Source organism: Lynx rufus, unplaced genomic scaffold (genome assembly GCF_022079265.1).
Source record: "Lynx rufus isolate CCGP_SWC_20201006 ecotype Redwood Valley unplaced genomic scaffold, mLynRuf1.p SCAF_15, whole genome shotgun sequence".
NCBI lineage: Eukaryota > Metazoa > Chordata > Mammalia > Carnivora > Felidae > Lynx > Lynx rufus.
The window spans coordinates 6,502,935-6,520,244 of NW_025814829.1; the positions used below are offsets into that span (position 1 = coordinate 6,502,935).

Here is a 17,310-nt window from a genome sequence, read left to right on the forward strand (position 1 = left end):
CTCCTTACCTTCTAAATTGATCAGAAACGTCCCTTTGCGCTCAATCACATCTGTCGTTAGCGTTCGTGGTTCCTCAGGGAGTAAAGTCGTCTGGGAAGCCATCATTAATTCATTCAACTGAGAGGTGCTGGAAGTCTCCTCAGCTTGTAGCATCTGGGAACGAGCATGTCAAAGTTACCATCTCAATTTTTACTGAAAACTGAGGTTGTAAGAATAAATGCTACAGACTCTTGTGTTTTGTGAGTAACCCTTTGGTACCAATATCTCCTAAATCCATTCTTAACTAGAATGAAACGCTTCAGATAAAATCTTCCAGTAAAGGGGCACCTGGTGGTGCAGTCGGTTAGGCGTCTGACTCTCGGTTTCTGCTCGAGTCATGATCTCAGTTTGTGAGTTCAAGCCCCACGTCGGGCTCTGTGCTGATGGTGCGGAGCCTGCTTGGGATTCTCTCATTCTCTCTGCCCCTCCCCAACTTGTGCTCACTCGCGCGCTCTCTCTCCCTCTCTCTCTCTCCCTCAAAATAAATTTTAAAAAATTAAAAAAAAAAATCCAGTCAGTAGGTACCTCACTATGCTAGATGCTGAATGTCCCTGATGATTAGAAACACAGTGTTTCTTATCCCCATTTTCCAAATGAGGAAAGCCACTCGGAGGGGTGCACTCACCCACGGTTCTCAGGCAGCAGGTGGGGAGCTGCGATTCCAGCCCAGGTCTAGTGGCCTCACGGCCCAGACTTCTTTATCCTGCACCCTGCATCCCGCTTTAGGAGAGGGGTCAAGACGCTACATGAGCAGACCTGCTTTCAGCAACACAGACCAATGGAGGCAACTGAATTACCCCCAGAACTCTTCTGAAGTACTAGAAAGCTGGGTGTCTGATAAGAATTTTTCCATTTTTCATTGTAATTCTGCTCTTCAAAATGAGTTAGTAAGCTAATATGGACATTCCTTTAAAAAAAAAAAGCTCAAGAGAAAACAGGAGGTTTGAGGAAATTAATTTGGTTTTAACAAATTCATGTAATTAGTAACTGATAGATCCAGGACTCCATCATCTGACAGCTACCTAATGTAATTCCTAAGAAAAATACATTCATCTTTTTTTAAATCCCTAAGTTTTTTCCAATGTAAATGATCCAAACAAGGTGTATTTTTTTAACTTACTACTCAGAATTAATGAAGTCAAAAGAAACATGACATGCAGGAGAAAAGCCCAGTACTAGGCTGTGTAGCCTTAGCTCGCTCACAGTTGCAACGGTCCTCAGTTTCCCGCTCACAAAATAAAGGAGTCTGAGCCTGCCAACCGATAGATTTTAAAACGTATCTTACTGAAATTCTCCACTATGGTCAACGATCTCCTAGAGACTAGCTGTTTCAAGCCTCAAATCTTAATTTAATCACATTATTAAAAACTTAAAGTGAGCTTACCAACCAAATGAGATGGTCATTTTTCAGAAAACTATGATAGCGGTAAGACTTCTAAAATATAGATTATCAATTCTCTTCTCAAGCATTTAAAGTAGAGAAAACTCTTGAGCCAGTATGTTAACATGAAAGTCAACCTGGCCAATGAACCCCTAAGAATCCCAAGAAGAAAATTCTGATGGTCCTTTCGGAAATAAAAATAGGATGAATGCTTTCAGAGAATGCATGCTGATTTGCTACAGCAAATGAATTTTCTTCAGGTTTCCTGAGAAAAAGATTGAAAACCGTTCTTGGATTTCTTTTGACAAAATTCGCAGAGAACTAAACCCTGAACACAAAACTCTCAATTTTTATGTACTGGAAACTAATGTCATCGGTTTCTGTCACATCCAAGTAGGCCCAAGGTTTTGCATTTCAAATAGGACTTTATCGCACCTTCCCTGCCCCTCTGGTAAAGTACATACTTTGTAGAAGGAGGGAAAGGAAGCACAGAAAAGTAGGAAACAGAATCTGTGATAATATCAGGGTTACAAGATTTGGAAACTACAAAATCTTACTTACACGGAGATTTTTAAAAGCCAAATTTCAGGTGAGGCTGTAGGATCCTAACATCATTTTCAAAGGTACAAACCACTCCTCACCTCTATTATCTCAAAAAGCAGCCCCGGCTCTATCACAATGGTAACCTGGTACTCGGCGGCATTTTTACCAGGGATGCTTCCAAGAAATGAATCTCTCATTGCACAGGCGCCCTCTATTGCTTCCTCTAATCCTGGCTTCTTCCAGATAGAACTTGTTCGAATCCACCCAGTACGAAAAACACTCTTGGGTTCTATAAAAAAAAAAAAAAAAGGGTAAAGTGATTCACATATAGCCGTTTTAAACCATACGCAGAGCGCTAACCATGAAATATGTATTCACAGAAAATAAGAATTGTTATTTATGGTAAATATTATGGAGCCATTCTAAATGTTTAGCAAATATTTATATTCACATTTGGAAATCTAAACAAAGGAAAAAATATATAGTAAGACCTCAAAAGGAAAAAAAGGATGCCTAGAAGAAAATAAAATCGAAAAAATAGCCCCAAATTAACAGTTGTCTTTGCGTAGCGAGATTGTGAGTGACTTTTTCTCTTTGAATTTCTATAGTTCTAATTTACTATAAGCTTACTAATTAACAATCAGGGGGAAAAAACCGTGATAAAAATATTCACTAAAGGCACCACACTTTGTCTTAATAAAACCTAAAATATATTTCACACATTTAGAAAGGCATCGAGGAAAAACTGATTTTGCGGTCATGTCAAGTTGCTCGTACGTTTCAGAAAGCACTCCGTGGTGGCTTGAAGGCCATTCTGAAATGCATCGTACGCGGCCCCAAACAAGGGCAGAGACAGTTGAAGGGCCAAGACCTGTCCTGCCACACGCGCGCACCGTGGACGGGAAAGCGCCCCTTCCACGGAGCAGAGAAAACCAGAAATCGCATCCTCACCAGGGAAGGGTCTTTCTCCTCAGGAGAACAAATCGAGTGTTCCTTACCTTTGACGTAAGGTATGTGCTGGAACGCTTCCTCAGCCAGGTGAGGAAGAATGGGAGCAAAAGAACGAACCATCACGTCCAAGATTTCAGCCAGGGCGGTCTGGCAGGAGCGCCGTCCGGGGTCGCCGGCGCTTTCACAGTAGAGCCTGGGCGAGAACAAAGTGCGCGGCGGGGCGTTACACGCACGCAAGTGCGAGCACCGAGGCAGGGCCTGCCTCGGGCTGGTCTCCTCCTGCAGTGGCCGATCCTCTGGCTCTCACCACCTTCCGATTTTCCGAGGCAGATGTTCCACCACGGAACTTGACTGATCAACCCTCTGTCCCGGTTCGCCCCTTGCGGGTGCGCTCGCCTTCCCCCAACACTCCCCGCAGCGGCGCCGCGTCCACGTCGGTTCTCCGAGAGACGACAGCCGGGAAACCCTGACCACTGATACGTTAGTTGATGGTATTCATCTTCCTGCGTTCGGAGGACTGGGGGTTACGATCCCCGTGTGTAAGGTCCCTGAGGTGCTCACGGGTCGGGGCTGACACCTCACGGTGGCTCACCCGCCACCCAGGAAGACTAAGCACCAAGCCCTCCTCTGAAAGGATACTGGATAGAACTGATCCGACACAATGTTCGTATGGTAACAGTTGCCTGTCTCTTGGTCTCTCCTCAAAATTTATAAACTCCTCTGAAAACAGGGACTAGATTCATTACCCCCACTGGCACCTGTTGCTTAGTGAGCACTCACTTTACCACGCAGAGCACAAAGCACGTTCCTTATATCATCTCTTCTCATAATCACATTATGAGGTTGTATTACCCCTGAACTCAAGAACCCAACTTCTTCATGACTGCACAGTGCCGCCCGTCTGGCTCACCGATGTACGCCCGGAGTTTGTCAAGCAGAGTAGACACTCAAGAAATGTTTGAATATTCAGTCCCACATACCTGTCTTTGATGATGCTGAAATAAAAGTTGGAGAGTTCTCTGGTATAAAATGCTCGTAACAGCCGAACAACTTTTCCAAAATCATACTGTTTGTATGAATCGGTAATCTAAGGAACAAAAGCCAAAACAAATTTGGAAGATGGGATAAGCAAGCAAAAATGCAAGTCCTGTGAGCTTGCATTATCTTCCCTGGATCCCTCAGTGAGCAAAATGTGTTCCTTTTCAAAATCTGTTCAAAGGCAACAGATACAAAACAGGAGATATGCAGTAGTGACAGGATCTTTGAAACATTTCTGGCTATCAAATTTGACTATCCTCAGAAAACACTGAACATTCTACTCTGGAAACTACAAAAGAATACTCGTCAAAGGAATCAAGTTTTTTTGTTTTTTTTTTTGTTGTTGTTTTTAATGTTTAGTTTTGAGACAGAGAGAGAGAGAGAGAGAGTGAGCATGAGCGGGGGAGGGGCAGAGAGAGAGGGAGACACAGAATCGGAAGCAGGCTCCAGGCCCTGAGCTGTCAGCACAGAGCCCGATGCCAGGCTCGAACTCACGATCTGTGAGATCACGACCTGAGCCAAAGTCGGATGCCCAACCGACTGAGCCACCCAGGTGCCCCAGGAATCAGGTTTTAAATGATAAACCACACTATTTTAAAACAGCAGAGACTACAAGTTGCCACTGTTCCCTCATTTTCGCCAGAAAAGTAAAATTGGGCAAACGTCTGCAGGGACATTTCTGACACAGGGTACGTGGAAGCAACCACATTTCCAATTTTTGAGAAAACACAAATTATCTGTGTATATATAAATGGGAGAATATCTTACGAAACACAGAGGAACAGTCATTTCAGTTATTTTTATTCTTTGAAGAGTACATCTACAGATAAAATATAGCTCCACTTCAGTCCTTCTTCTTGGGAAAATATGTAAGGCAGACCTCGAAAGAGAAATGTGGTCTTAGGGGAAGTCTGGGCCTACTGTTCCCACCAGGTACTGTGAGTCTCCTGAAAAACCACCAAAGAAATCCCAAGACTTCACTACCTAAAGTGAGCCTAAGAATGTGTGGACCTCACCAAGCATGACTTTTCTCAGTGCCATGGTTACTGTTTCTAGTAATGTCTGTTCTGCTTGCATGCAACTCCAATTTCAACATTCCACAGTGCTGATATTTCTATTTGCCAAAGGCTTATTAGTTCATACTTACCTTGTTTGCTAAATCCTGCAGTAAGTGTAGCATATACTGGTCTATGACATACATATCGTTAACAGGAATGGCATCTGTTTCCGGGTTGAAACCACTGACATTTCCCAAAAGAAAGCGGAGTGTATTCCTAAGCTATCGAGAAAAAAATATGCAGTCAAAAACAAACGTGAGCCTTTAATTCTTACTGAAAAGTTTTTTCTGTAATTTTTATCCAACTCGTGACTTTCTTAATGGGATTTTTTATATATATATATATATATATATATATATATCATTCCTAAATGAGACTACAAATGTCAAAAAACAGACTCATTTCAATAGCCCAGGTATAGAAACCACCTCTGGACTCTACACATGAAGACTGAATTTTCATTGTTATTTCTTTATAACCTTATAAAGACAAATCCCCCTTCAGTGGCCCAGTGTGTTCCTCTGTATAGGTAAGAATGTTATTTTCACCTGCTTCCCAGGCAAACATAAAGATAAATGGAATGAATGTGAAAGCTCACAGAGCACACAAAAAGTATATAAAATTAATATAATTTTGTATTATCTTATGCTAGGTTATATTTTATAAAATATAAAGACAGCATATAAAATTATTAGGATTACACTATGTTTTCACTGTTTTGAAATGCCAAATAAAATGTACTTTATTTAAAAAAAAAGTCATTTAGCTCACTTTTTATTCGGAAATGGGAAGAAGTGACGCTGACCTTGTTAATATCATCTCTGGCAGCATTAAGTGCAGCTGGACCAATGGTCACTTCAGTGAAGACGTTGGACTCGGCCACCCACCAGCGAAGGACATCAGCACCATAGGGAGGCTCTTTGCTTTGATCCTTTCGGTGGAGGGAAAAACATATTAACATACAAAAGGTGAACGAATGTTTTCGATATTCTTCCTCCGACATATTTGAGCTCAAAGTGAGCATAAGATATACTTGCACTGTAATGAAATAAGGGCTAACAATCTCAGAGATCAGCTGTGTCTAAAAACCAACACTGGGAAAAAGTATGCTCTGCGATGTTGTTTCATGCGTGGATGCGGGCATTTCTGTATCCATCCATCTGTGACCTCTGGGGTCGAAGCAGAGCCCTGATGCCTCTCTGATGGTGGAGGGGGTGCTCCCTAGCCACTCCGTACACACAGCAGTGATTACTGGGCATTAGGAGGGTGGTACAAAGCCAGAGGAGTAATGGGTATCTGGGTGGCTCAGTCAGTTAAGTGTCTGACTCTTGATCTCAGCGTCATGAGTTCAAGCTCCACTCTGGGCTGTGTGCTGGGCATGAAGCCTACTTAAAAAAAAAAAAAAAAAAAAAAAAAGCCAAAGGAGTAAAACGACAGGTGATTTCTTTTCTGAAAGCAACTCCAAAATAAACCAAATTATTAGCAACTCCAGATATGATGCTCATTAATGACCCACGGTAAGGGGCGGAATTTCTGAGAATGTAATAATGAAGCATGAATTGTAATCTCATTGTTTTCTTATACTGATTCCACTGAACTGTACATTTTTATTGTTTTTTTAAATAAATTTTTACAAATTCTGAAGTTCAGTTAAACAAAGAGATAGCATGGTTCAGGACCCAGAGACTCAGACCTGAAATGAGTCAACAGGGCCACAACCCCAGCCCTTCCCTTTTTCTTTAAAATCACGTATTACCTAAGAGCCTAGATTTAAAACACAGTAAGGCACCTGCTATTAGCATAAAAGATAGGTTTTCATTATTTTTTTTTTTACATCAAAGTAACTACATTAAAGATTTTGGCTGCCAATTTAGAAGCCTTAAAGCAAAAATAAAAAGACTTTTTAGAGAACCACCTACTTGTCCTCCATTGATGACCACATCAGGATCAATGACATTCCCAAGAGACTTGGACATCTTTTCTCCTTTTTCTCCAAGGGTAAAGCCATGAACAACCACTGTCCTAAGAAAACAAATCAGCTATTATGATAACACAATTCCAACAGTCTTTTTGAAGGTCACTTATAGTTTAAAAAGAGTTATCTTAGCTTGATCCAAAAACCAGGATTTTTCTTGACAGATTATGCATGAAAGCTTTTCTTGAAAGCCTAATTCTCAGCTGCTTATTTGTGATGACTGTTAGATAATAAGCTCTCTACTTATACACAGAAATTACTTTTTTGAGAGAGAGAGAGAGAGAGAGAGAGAAAGCACCAGCAAGCAGGGGAGAGGGGCAGAGGGAGAGCGAGAGCGAGAGAGAGAGAAAATCCCAAGCAGGCTCCACACTCAGCACAGAGCCCGACGCAGGGCTTGATCTCATGACCGTGGGATCATGACCTGAGCCAAAATCAAGAGGTGGACGCTCAACCGACTGAGCCACCCAGGCGCCCCATACCTAGAAAAATTTTGATGTTTACATTCACTATACAAATATTTCCTGAGCATCTATGATGTTTTCATTTTGGTCATTAAAACCAACCAGGAAAAATGTCTTATTATTATGTATTGCTATGTCTTAAAAAGAACAGATTATCACCTCAAAATATTTTCAAAAAGACAATGTGAGAAAACTACATCTGCTGTTCTACTGGCTTCTAACAGCAGGTTATAGTAGTGTCTGGCCGGCTCAGTCAGTGGAGCATGCAACTCGATCTCAGGGTTGTAGGTTCAAGCCCCGTGTTGGGGGTAGAAATTACTCAAAAAAAAAAAAAAAAATACTACAATCTTTAATCAATCAATCAAATAAAAGCAGGTTATACAAGAAACCTACACATGTAAATTGTTCTGGGATGGGTTTTCGTTGTAAGACAGTAAAAATCTTAAGCTATTCAAAAATTTTTGATTCTCTATCCACACACTTGAATAAGGAAAACCAATTCTCTGTAACTTAATACCTAATTTAACAAAACAAGAATGTTTCAGTTAATTAGCCACTTGTGGACATTACAGATACAAGGAGATGTGACCTCAGGCCGTCTTCAAGCATTGCAGAGTACCATCCTCCACGTCCAGTCTTCCCATATTTCAAGATCTAGCTCTTCAGAGATCTCCCCACTCCTCCAGTCGATGCTGACTTTACCTCTTGTGGGAATTACCAGTCTGTGTCAGTGACAAGACTTCTCTGTATTGCTGTTTGTTTTTTTTAACTTCAAACTCATTTCTCATGAAACAAGAGACTAAGCTAATGAAGGAGGTGCCTTATCATATCCAGGCATAACTCGGAGATATTGCGGGTTTGGCTCCAGACCACTGCGATCAAGTGCATAAAGAACTTATGTCTACACTACTGTATTCTACGAAGTGTGCAAAAGCATTATGTCTAAAAAAACTATGCACACGTCTTAAGTAAAAAATACTTTATTGCTAAAAAACGCTAACTATCACCTGAGATTTTAGCAAACTGCAATGTTCTTGCCGGGGGGAGGGTCTTGCCTCGATGCTGATGGCCGCTGACCGGTCAAGGTGGAGGTCGCTGACAGCGAGGGTGGCTGTGGCAATTTCTTAAAGACAACAGTGAAGTCTGCCTGACCCTGCCTTTCACACACCACTTCTCTGGGCGCGCAATGCTGTCTTACACCGTTTTACCCAGAGAACAACTCCTTTCGAAACTGAGCCAAGGCCCTCAAACCCTGCCACTGCTTTACAACTAAATTCATGTGATACTCCAAATCCTTCACTGTCCTTTCCAACCATCTGCACAGCCTCTTGGCCAGGAGTAGATTCCATCTCAAGAAACCACCTTCTTTGTTCGTCCGTAAGAAGTGGCTCCTCACTGTGAAAGCTGTGTCACGAGACTGCACGATTCGGTCCCGTCTCCAGGCTCCACTTGTGACTCTGCTTCTCCTGCCGTTTCCACCACGTCTGCAGGCACTTCCTCCACTGAGGTCCTGAGCCTTCAATTTATAAAAAAAATGCAGCATCTGCGAAGCGCAACACAGCGAGTTCTGCCGGGATAACTGCTCGGCACGGGGCTTGGCACCGGCCAGGGCGCCGCACAGGTCCTCACAGCGTGAGGACACCTTTAGCTCAGCTTGAACACTTACTTAAAAGGTGCTTTTTTCCTTGTTGCCACACTTGTTAATAAAGAAGACTGAAACCAACCACCAAGCTGGTCTTTTCCTTCCAAGTACAAATCTGCTCTTTGGTCAGTACCTCAAAATAAATATTAAAGAACAGAGAAATTTAAGTTAATTAAAATGGGAAAATGAAAGTAAATATGCATCAAAGTGTTAACATAATAAAAGCAATCACGTCCATTATTTCATGCGTCATGCTACCAGTCACTGGAGCTATTACCCTCTCGCTGCCCATTTATTAATCAAGAGAAACAGAATAAACGTTGGAGTATGATCTCCTAAACTAGAAGTAACTAAAACACTACCTAAGTTAGGGACTGATTGGGACGCCCGTGTGGCTCAGTCAGTTGCACCTCTAACTTCAGCTCAGGTCATGACCTTGCAGTTTGTGGGTTCGAGCCCCACATCGGGCTCTCTGGTGTCAGTGCAGAGCTGCTTCAGACCCTCTGCCCCCCTTCTCTCTGCTCCTCCCCCACTCAGGCTCTTCTTTCTCTCTCAAAAATAATAAATAAAGATTTAAAAAATTAAAAAAAGATAGTGACTGATTAATAATTACCGGTATCAATATTTCCAGTTGTCTCTTATGAAAATGAGCATCTAGCTTTATGTTAATTCATTTGATTCTCACAGTAACTCTATAAGGTAGGTATTATCATCATCCCATTTCACAGATGAGGAAGGTGAAACACTGAGATGTTTTAGAACTTGTCCAAATTTATGGGACAGTAAGCGGTAGAGAGGGATTCTGAATCTAGACAATCTGGCACTGGAGTACATTTAACCAAGAAATTAAACAAATCAGAAAAAAGAATCTTTTAAAAAGAGCAAGTTATAAACTTCTAATTTGACAATGACCCAGTCAAAGATGGACCAACTATTAAAAAGCCATGTGAGGCAGGGGTTGGGGTGAGCGATGAGGGGTTGGGGTAGGAGGGATGAATGGCAGAGCACAGAGGATTTTTAGGGCAGTGAAAATACTCTATGTGATACTATAATGATGGATACATGTCCATTATACCTTTGTCCAAACCTATAATATGTACAACACCAACAGTGGACCATAACGTAAACTACGGACTTTGGGTGGTCATGATGTGACGCTGTAGGCTCATCTACCGTAACAAATGTCCCACTCTGGTGGAGGATACTGATAATAAGAGAGGCTATGCATTTGTGGGGGCAGGAGGTATATGGAAAATCTCTACACCTTCTTCTTAATTTTTTAAATATTTATTTTGAGACAGAGAGAGAGAGCATGCAAACAGGGGAGGAACAGAGAGAGAGGGAGAGAGAGAGAGTCCCAAGCAGGCTCCACACTGTCAGCACACATCCCAACGTGGGGCTTAAACTCACGAGGCATGAGATCATGACTTGAGCCGAAACCAAAAGTAGGTCATTAAGCTGACTGAGCCACCCAGATGCCCTTGAGTGTTTATTATTTTTGAGAGAGACAGAGAGAGAGAGAGAGAGAGAGAATATGCGCTGGGGAGGGGCAGAGAGAAAGGGAGGCAGAGGAGCCAAAGTGGGCTCTGCACTGTCAGTACGGAGCCCAGTGTAGGGCTTGAACTCACGGACTGTGAGATCATGACCGGAGCTGAAGTTGAAGTTGGACACTTAACTGACTGAGTCACCCAGGCTCCCCTCTTCTTAATTTTGCTATAAACCTAAAATGGTTCTTAAAAAAAAATAAAGTCTTTTAAAAGAAGATGTAGTAAAAGGAGAAAAAAATGTGGGGCCCCTGGGTGGCTCAGTTGGTTGGGCCAATGACTTCGGCTCAGGTCATGATCTTGCGGTTTGTGAGTTGGAGCCCCGCGTCGTGCTCTGTGCTGACAGCTCGGAGCCTGGAGCCTACTTAGGATTCTATGTCTCCCCCTCTCTCTACCCCTACCCTGCTCACGCTCTGTGTCTCTCTGTCTCTCAATAATAAATAAATGTTTAAAAAAAATTTTTTTTAAATAAAAAATAAAAAAAAGGAGAAAAAATGCTCTATGAACAACTTAGTCTCAAATTTGTTAGGACATATACATAAGCAAGCTTCAGGGCTACTTCAGCATTCAACAGTTAACCAGTTAATTCAGGAGTTAACAATCTAAGATAAAAGACCATTTGGCAAACATCGTAAGTAACAATCATTTCAGTCAAGACTCATCAAGGGTGAAAATTTGGTGAGAACACAGGGTATTTCCATAGTTGTCAAGTGTCTCTCTATAAGACACTTCCTAACGTAACAACCCCTCTGGTGAGATGGGGGTAAGAAGTCACCGTAATGGAGAAAACAAGCAGACACCACTTCCAAGTGACCAAAGTTCAACATCACTGGTAAGTCACTGTGTGACTTCTGTTACGATGTGGAAAAGGACACAGTGTCTCTTCCGTGATATTCCTGCCCAAAATGCATAGTCTAAACCACATCATGAGAACACATTACACAAACTCAAAATGAGGGGCCATCGACAAAATAACCTGTACATTCATGTACGTCAAGGGCATGAAAGATAAGATCAAAGTAAGACTAAAGCGACGTGACACCCATGCCACGTATGGTCTTAGACCCTAGGACACTTATTTTCCCTCCTTCCCGAGAAAGGGCGTCACTGGGTGAAATGTGAATAAGGTCTGTAGATAGGTGACAGGATGGTGACAGGATGGAATCAGGGTCATTTCCTGAGTTTGATAGTCATATTGTGATATAAGAGACTGTCCATGTTTTTAGAAAACATACACCGAAAAATTTAGGGATAAAACAGCATCAAGTCTGCAACTTACCCTTAAATGGTACAGAAAAAACTGTATATACATAGCCATAGGGAAAAAATATATAAAGCAAACACTAAAATGCTAACTTTGGAAAATCTAGATGAAGGGGAGATGCTACTTCCTTACACTGCTCTGTGACTTTTCAGAATAAAATGTTATTTATTTATTTATTTTTAAAGAATATGAGGGGCGCCTGGTGGCTCGGTCGGTTGAGCTGAGACTTCGGCTCGGGTCATGATCTCGCAGTTTGTAGGTTCAAGCCCCACGCTGGGCTCTGTGCTAACAGCTCAGAGCCTGGAGCCTGCTTCAGATTCTGTGTCTCCCTCTCTCTGCCCCTCCCCTGCTCGGGCTCTGTCTCTCTGTTTCTCAATAACAAATAAATGTTAAAAAAATTTTTTTTTAATAAAAAAAATAAAAAAAAAGAACATGAGGTCTTTGGGAAAGATTATTCCCACATTTTAAATCTAAACTCACAACTTTAAAAGCCCCTTCTACCTGTGAAATGAAGATCGGTCCTTATGCCCTAATATTGAGGATTCAGGGTTATAATCCTTATGTGACAATGCGGGTCTGGGGGGAGGTGGGAGACAAAATTAAAATAATTAAATCAAGCCAGTTCCATTCATTCAACATTTCTGAGCACTTATCACCTGACAGGCACTGTACTAGGTCCTGGGGCAGAAAATGCAAAGAAGTCTGGCATCTGTCTTCTTGGAGCTGACAGTTAGGGGGTGAACTTTATGTTAAATAAGAAATAATTGTGCTGGTTGTTATCATGGCAAAACTGCACTTCAGCCTGGTCTCCGCAGCTAGGAAAGTCTAAGAGGGTAAGAAGACAAATGCATATGCAGTAAGAACAAAATGTTTTAGCCTCAACATCTAGAATGCTACATCTACAACCTACTTTTCTTCTCCCTCTACTGACTTGTAGCCATTTGTAACCCTAGCCTTCTTTTTTAAATCTTTTTTTAATGTTTATTTTTGAGAGAGAGAGAGAGACACAGACAGGGCGTGAGCATGGGAGGGGCAGAGAGAGAGGGAGACACAGAATCCGAAGCAGGCTCCAGGCTCCGAGCTGTCAGCACAGAACCCGACGTGGGGCTCGAACTCACGAGCCTTCAAGCTGTGAGATCATGACCTGAGCTGAAGTCGGCTGCTTAACCTACTGAGCCACCCAGGCACCCCTGTAACCCTAAACTTTTATAAAAGCCGGCACTCAAATCCTCTTCCACCCAAGATGTTAACCTCCTACTGCTGACCACTTTGGGGATGTGGCAGTAATCAAGGAAATGATTGATAACAGAATGCTGTGGAAAGGAAGGAAGGAAGGAAGGAAGGAAGGAAGGAGCAGAAAGAATCACCAAATCCTGTTCCTCTCTGAAAGCTGCCTGCTCAGGGGCTGGTGAAACAATCACTGACAGTAACCGGGCATCAAACGGAAGTTCTGTCACCTTACTGCAAACACTGCTTCTGAGCCTTGATTAACACACCTCTCAAACAAGCGGTTTAAATAATCTCTAAAACCTTTGCCCTAAAAGTTTAAAAAGCTGGCTGCTGCCCAAAGACTTACAGTCGTCAGGACACCAGCAATCTGACTGCACGGGGGCGGCACTGAGGCTGCCGGAGTCCCAGTCCTGTGTGTGGGACGCACCAGGTGTGGGGTCAGAGCTTAACCTTCCCACGTGCCCAGGTCTTTACTAAGATGAGGACAACCCCAAATGTATTTACCTTACGAGGCTGTAAGAGAGATTAAAGAAGCAATAGGACATGCTGCGTACACAGCACATTATCAGTAAACGTTAATTATTACAAAGATTTATCACAAAGGGCACTGACATTCCCTGATGGAAAATTAAGAAAGGTGTATTTTTTCAAATCATTTTTATATACAAGAATACTTGTGAAAGTATCGTTATCCTAAACTATTTAAAAAATACGTGGTCTCTGATTCTGTCCTAGAAATATATGTTGCAACGCTCTAATAAAATAGGAGGACATCAGCCTACTAATCACAGCACAACAAAACAGCTCATACTTAGCAGGGGTCAAGTCTCAATGCCTTTTCCATTCTCATATAGATACTGAATTGCTGGAACTGGGAAGGAAGCAAAATACCATCCTAGAAAAGGAAGTGTAACCCCATAAAACTTCTGCAAGCCAGAGCCTTTCAAGGTGGTGTATGAAACCAGTGGAAAAAGATGGACGGGGTAGTGGGGTGTTTGGGCGTAGCAGAGCTCTGGACAAGAAATGAAAAAAATAAAGCTTGTAGGAACTTTAGAAACAAAGATAAGCTTAGTCTTAAACGGTAAGAAATATGAAGATCTGTCAAACTAAGGTGCTGGAATACTCTGGAATTACTGTACAGCTACAACCACATATGATGAATTATTGGGACTATTCCCTATTTTAGTAAGTTTATTTTTAGTAATGGTTGTTTTTCCTAGCAAATGTACATTCTCACTTTAAGAAATCTGTAAAACACTGGGAAGTTAAAACAAAATAAAATCACCTATATCCCACTACCTAGAGATAACCATTTCATTACAGCGCATCTCTTCCCAGTCTTTTGTCTGTGCTCAACATTTCCATGAGTTGTTAGCAAATCACGATATTTGCCTATATCCTTTTATTTTGTATTCTGTACTTTTTCAAATTTAGCATGCCCTTAGATAATACCCATACCCTCAATTATTTTTCAAAAACATTACTCAATGGCTGCATATGATTCTGATGTATGAATGTATACCATATTGCTTTAGTAATTTTTCTACACATAGACAATGAATTACTGTGCCAAATCACGTACTATTAAAATAGCATTGTAAAAAAAGAAAGAAAGAAAGAAAGAAAGAAAGAAAGAAAGAAAGAAAGAACACTGTAATGAATATCCTCACACACAGTTCTTCATCCAGATTTGATCACTTGAGAGAGTGCAGGTGTGTGAGCAGGGGAGGGGGAGAGGGAGAGAACCCCAAGCAGGTTCAGCATTGTCAGCACAGAGCCCGATGCGGGGCTCAAACTGACAAACTGCAGTGAGTGAGCAGTGCGTAAGCTCATGACCTGAGCTGAAACCAAGAGCCAGACACTTAAATAACTGAGGCACCCAGCAGCCCCACATCTGACCACTTGGACAGGAGAGATGCCCATAAATAGAACTTTTTGGTCAAACGACAGAAAACCACTCTGAAGCTTCTGAGGCATAATGCAAAAATCCTTTCCAGTCCACCTGTGCCAGATTACATTCCAACAGCAGTGCACAAGAGGGAGCAACGGTGCCAACTTTTTCTGCCTATTTTTTAATCTTCTTTCCTCTTTTTCTTCCCTCAATAGACCTTCTAGTAAAAGAAAAAACTAGAAATAAACCTGGGTGTTGTAATATTCCAGGAAAAGTCGCAATCAACCATGTGGCAAAAGGCTAATATTTCTATTACAGTAACTTTCTTTCTTAGAAAAATTATAAAAATCATAAACTATTCAGTACCTCTAAGATTATGATTTAGGCATGGTAGTAAATAAAGAATAAACTAATTACGGCGTTAAAAAAAACTCTCAAAGCAAAATCAGCCAAAAAATTGAGTAGTCTATAATTTCATTACTAAATTTGTTTAACTTAGCTGAACTGATAAAGTTTGAGCAAGATTATATTGTATTTAAGAAGGCAAGTTATAGAACTAGCACAAAACATATTTGTCACAACTACTGCTTAACCAACGTAAAATAATTTAAGCCAAGAGTAATTTGTCAAAAATGTTAGGATATAATTATTAATTTTATTTTTTTTTATTTTTATTTCTTTTAAATTTTTTTTTTTCAACGTTTATTTATTTTTGGGACAGAGAGAGACAGAGCATGAACGGGGGAGGGGCAGAGAGAGAGGGAGACACAGAATCGGAAACAGGCTCCAGGCTCCGAGCCATCAGCCCAGAGCCTGACGCGGGGCTCGAACTCACGGACCGCGAGATCGTGACCTGGCTGAAGTCGGTCGCTTAACCGACTGCGCCACCCAGGCGCCCCTATAATTATTAATTTTAAAAATTAGGCTATTTGTAAACTATCATCTATGTTCTTAATAGGGTAATCCTTTAAAAAAGGCTTTGTAAATCTAAACTGTAAATAATAGTTTCTCTTTCAAAAAAATGATCTTTTTTCTATTTATTTCTCTTTATTTGTTAAAAAAAACAAACAAATGAAGTAGAATAAGTATTTTAAAACACTAATTCCTTGATAGGTGAAGATAAATAAGTTACGGCACATGCAGACGAGGGAACATCACTTAGCACTACAAAGAAATGAGCTATCAAGCCAGGAAAAGACACGAAGGGACCATGGATACATGTTAAGTAAAAGAAGCCAATCCGAAAAGCTACATACTGTGTGACTCCAACTATATGACATTCTGGAAAGGCAAAACTATGGAGAGTACAAAGATCAGTGGATGCCAGGGTCAGCTGGGAAGAAGGGATGAACAGGTGGAGCAAATTTTTAGTAAAATTTTAGTAAAATTCAGTAAAATTTAGTAAAACTGTTCTGTGTGATACTACAATGGTGGATACATGTTGTTATACATTTACCAAAACCCACAGAGCGCACAACACCAAGAGTGAATCCTAACTATGGACTGTGGGTGATCATGATTTGTCAATGTAGGTCCATCAATAGTAACAAATACACCACCATAGTGTGAGTTGAAGGCAGGGGAGGTTATGGGGAAATGGAGGCACAGTGTATGGGATCTCTGTAATTTCTGCTAAAACTGTTCTAAAAAATAGAATTTACTTAAAATTTTTGAAAACATTATTTTTAAATCACTGCAAAAATTAATGCCTTCGGTAAATGTTTAAAGAATGTTTTAGAAATGATTCACTTAAAAACGCCATTCCCTTTCAGAAAGCGTTAGGGTTTCAGTTTAAGTACTATTGACCTTGAACTCACAATCAAAGAGGTACCTGACCTGGTGTTCAAATTCTTAAGCCAAATCTTTCACTGTTGTAAAACGTGTCAACGAAAAGTAAAACCAGTCATGTATGCCATAATCACCAAATTCATCTTGTTAAACATCAACAGGTACTGATGAAGCCTAAGTAGCTCAATTAAACTCAAAAGTAAGTTGATTTTAGTTTGCAGTAACGTACTCTGAGGGAAATACGCAGGCGTTGAATCATTTATTAGAATTAATGTAAGCATTTGAGAATGGAAAGTAAAATACCCTTCTCGAAAAAGACTTCTCCCTCTTGTTCTTTCTCTCTTTTAAGGAAAGTTTGTTTTATGGATTTTCAAACCGTGAATTCACTATATCTTGGCTCTTTCCCACTTCACTCTTTCTCCCTGTCTTTTGAAAATTTTCTTATCAAAAAAGAATAAAAGCTCAGAGGTAAATAGGATAAAATATAAGCCAATTAATCTAATTC

The 17,310-nt window shown here is 41.0% G+C and overlaps 1 protein-coding gene across 1 annotated transcript in view; it reads right to left on the minus strand.

Annotated features, from left to right (window-relative positions):
* Positions 1-17,310, minus strand: part of IARS2 (isoleucyl-tRNA synthetase 2, mitochondrial) — a 66,596-nt gene that overhangs the window by 3,131 nt on the left and 46,155 nt on the right. The window contains exons 15-22 of the mRNA XM_047076553.1: positions 9,113-9,221; positions 6,930-7,032; positions 5,816-5,941; positions 5,100-5,231; positions 3,895-4,001; positions 2,962-3,107; positions 2,062-2,252; positions 9-153 (exon numbers count right to left, since the gene is read on the minus strand). Coding sequence (XP_046932509.1) covers positions 9-153; positions 2,062-2,252; positions 2,962-3,107; positions 3,895-4,001; positions 5,100-5,231; positions 5,816-5,941; positions 6,930-7,032; positions 9,113-9,221 — 1,059 coding nt within the window. The remainder of the gene's footprint in view (positions 1-8; positions 154-2,061; positions 2,253-2,961; positions 3,108-3,894; positions 4,002-5,099; positions 5,232-5,815; positions 5,942-6,929; positions 7,033-9,112; positions 9,222-17,310) is intronic.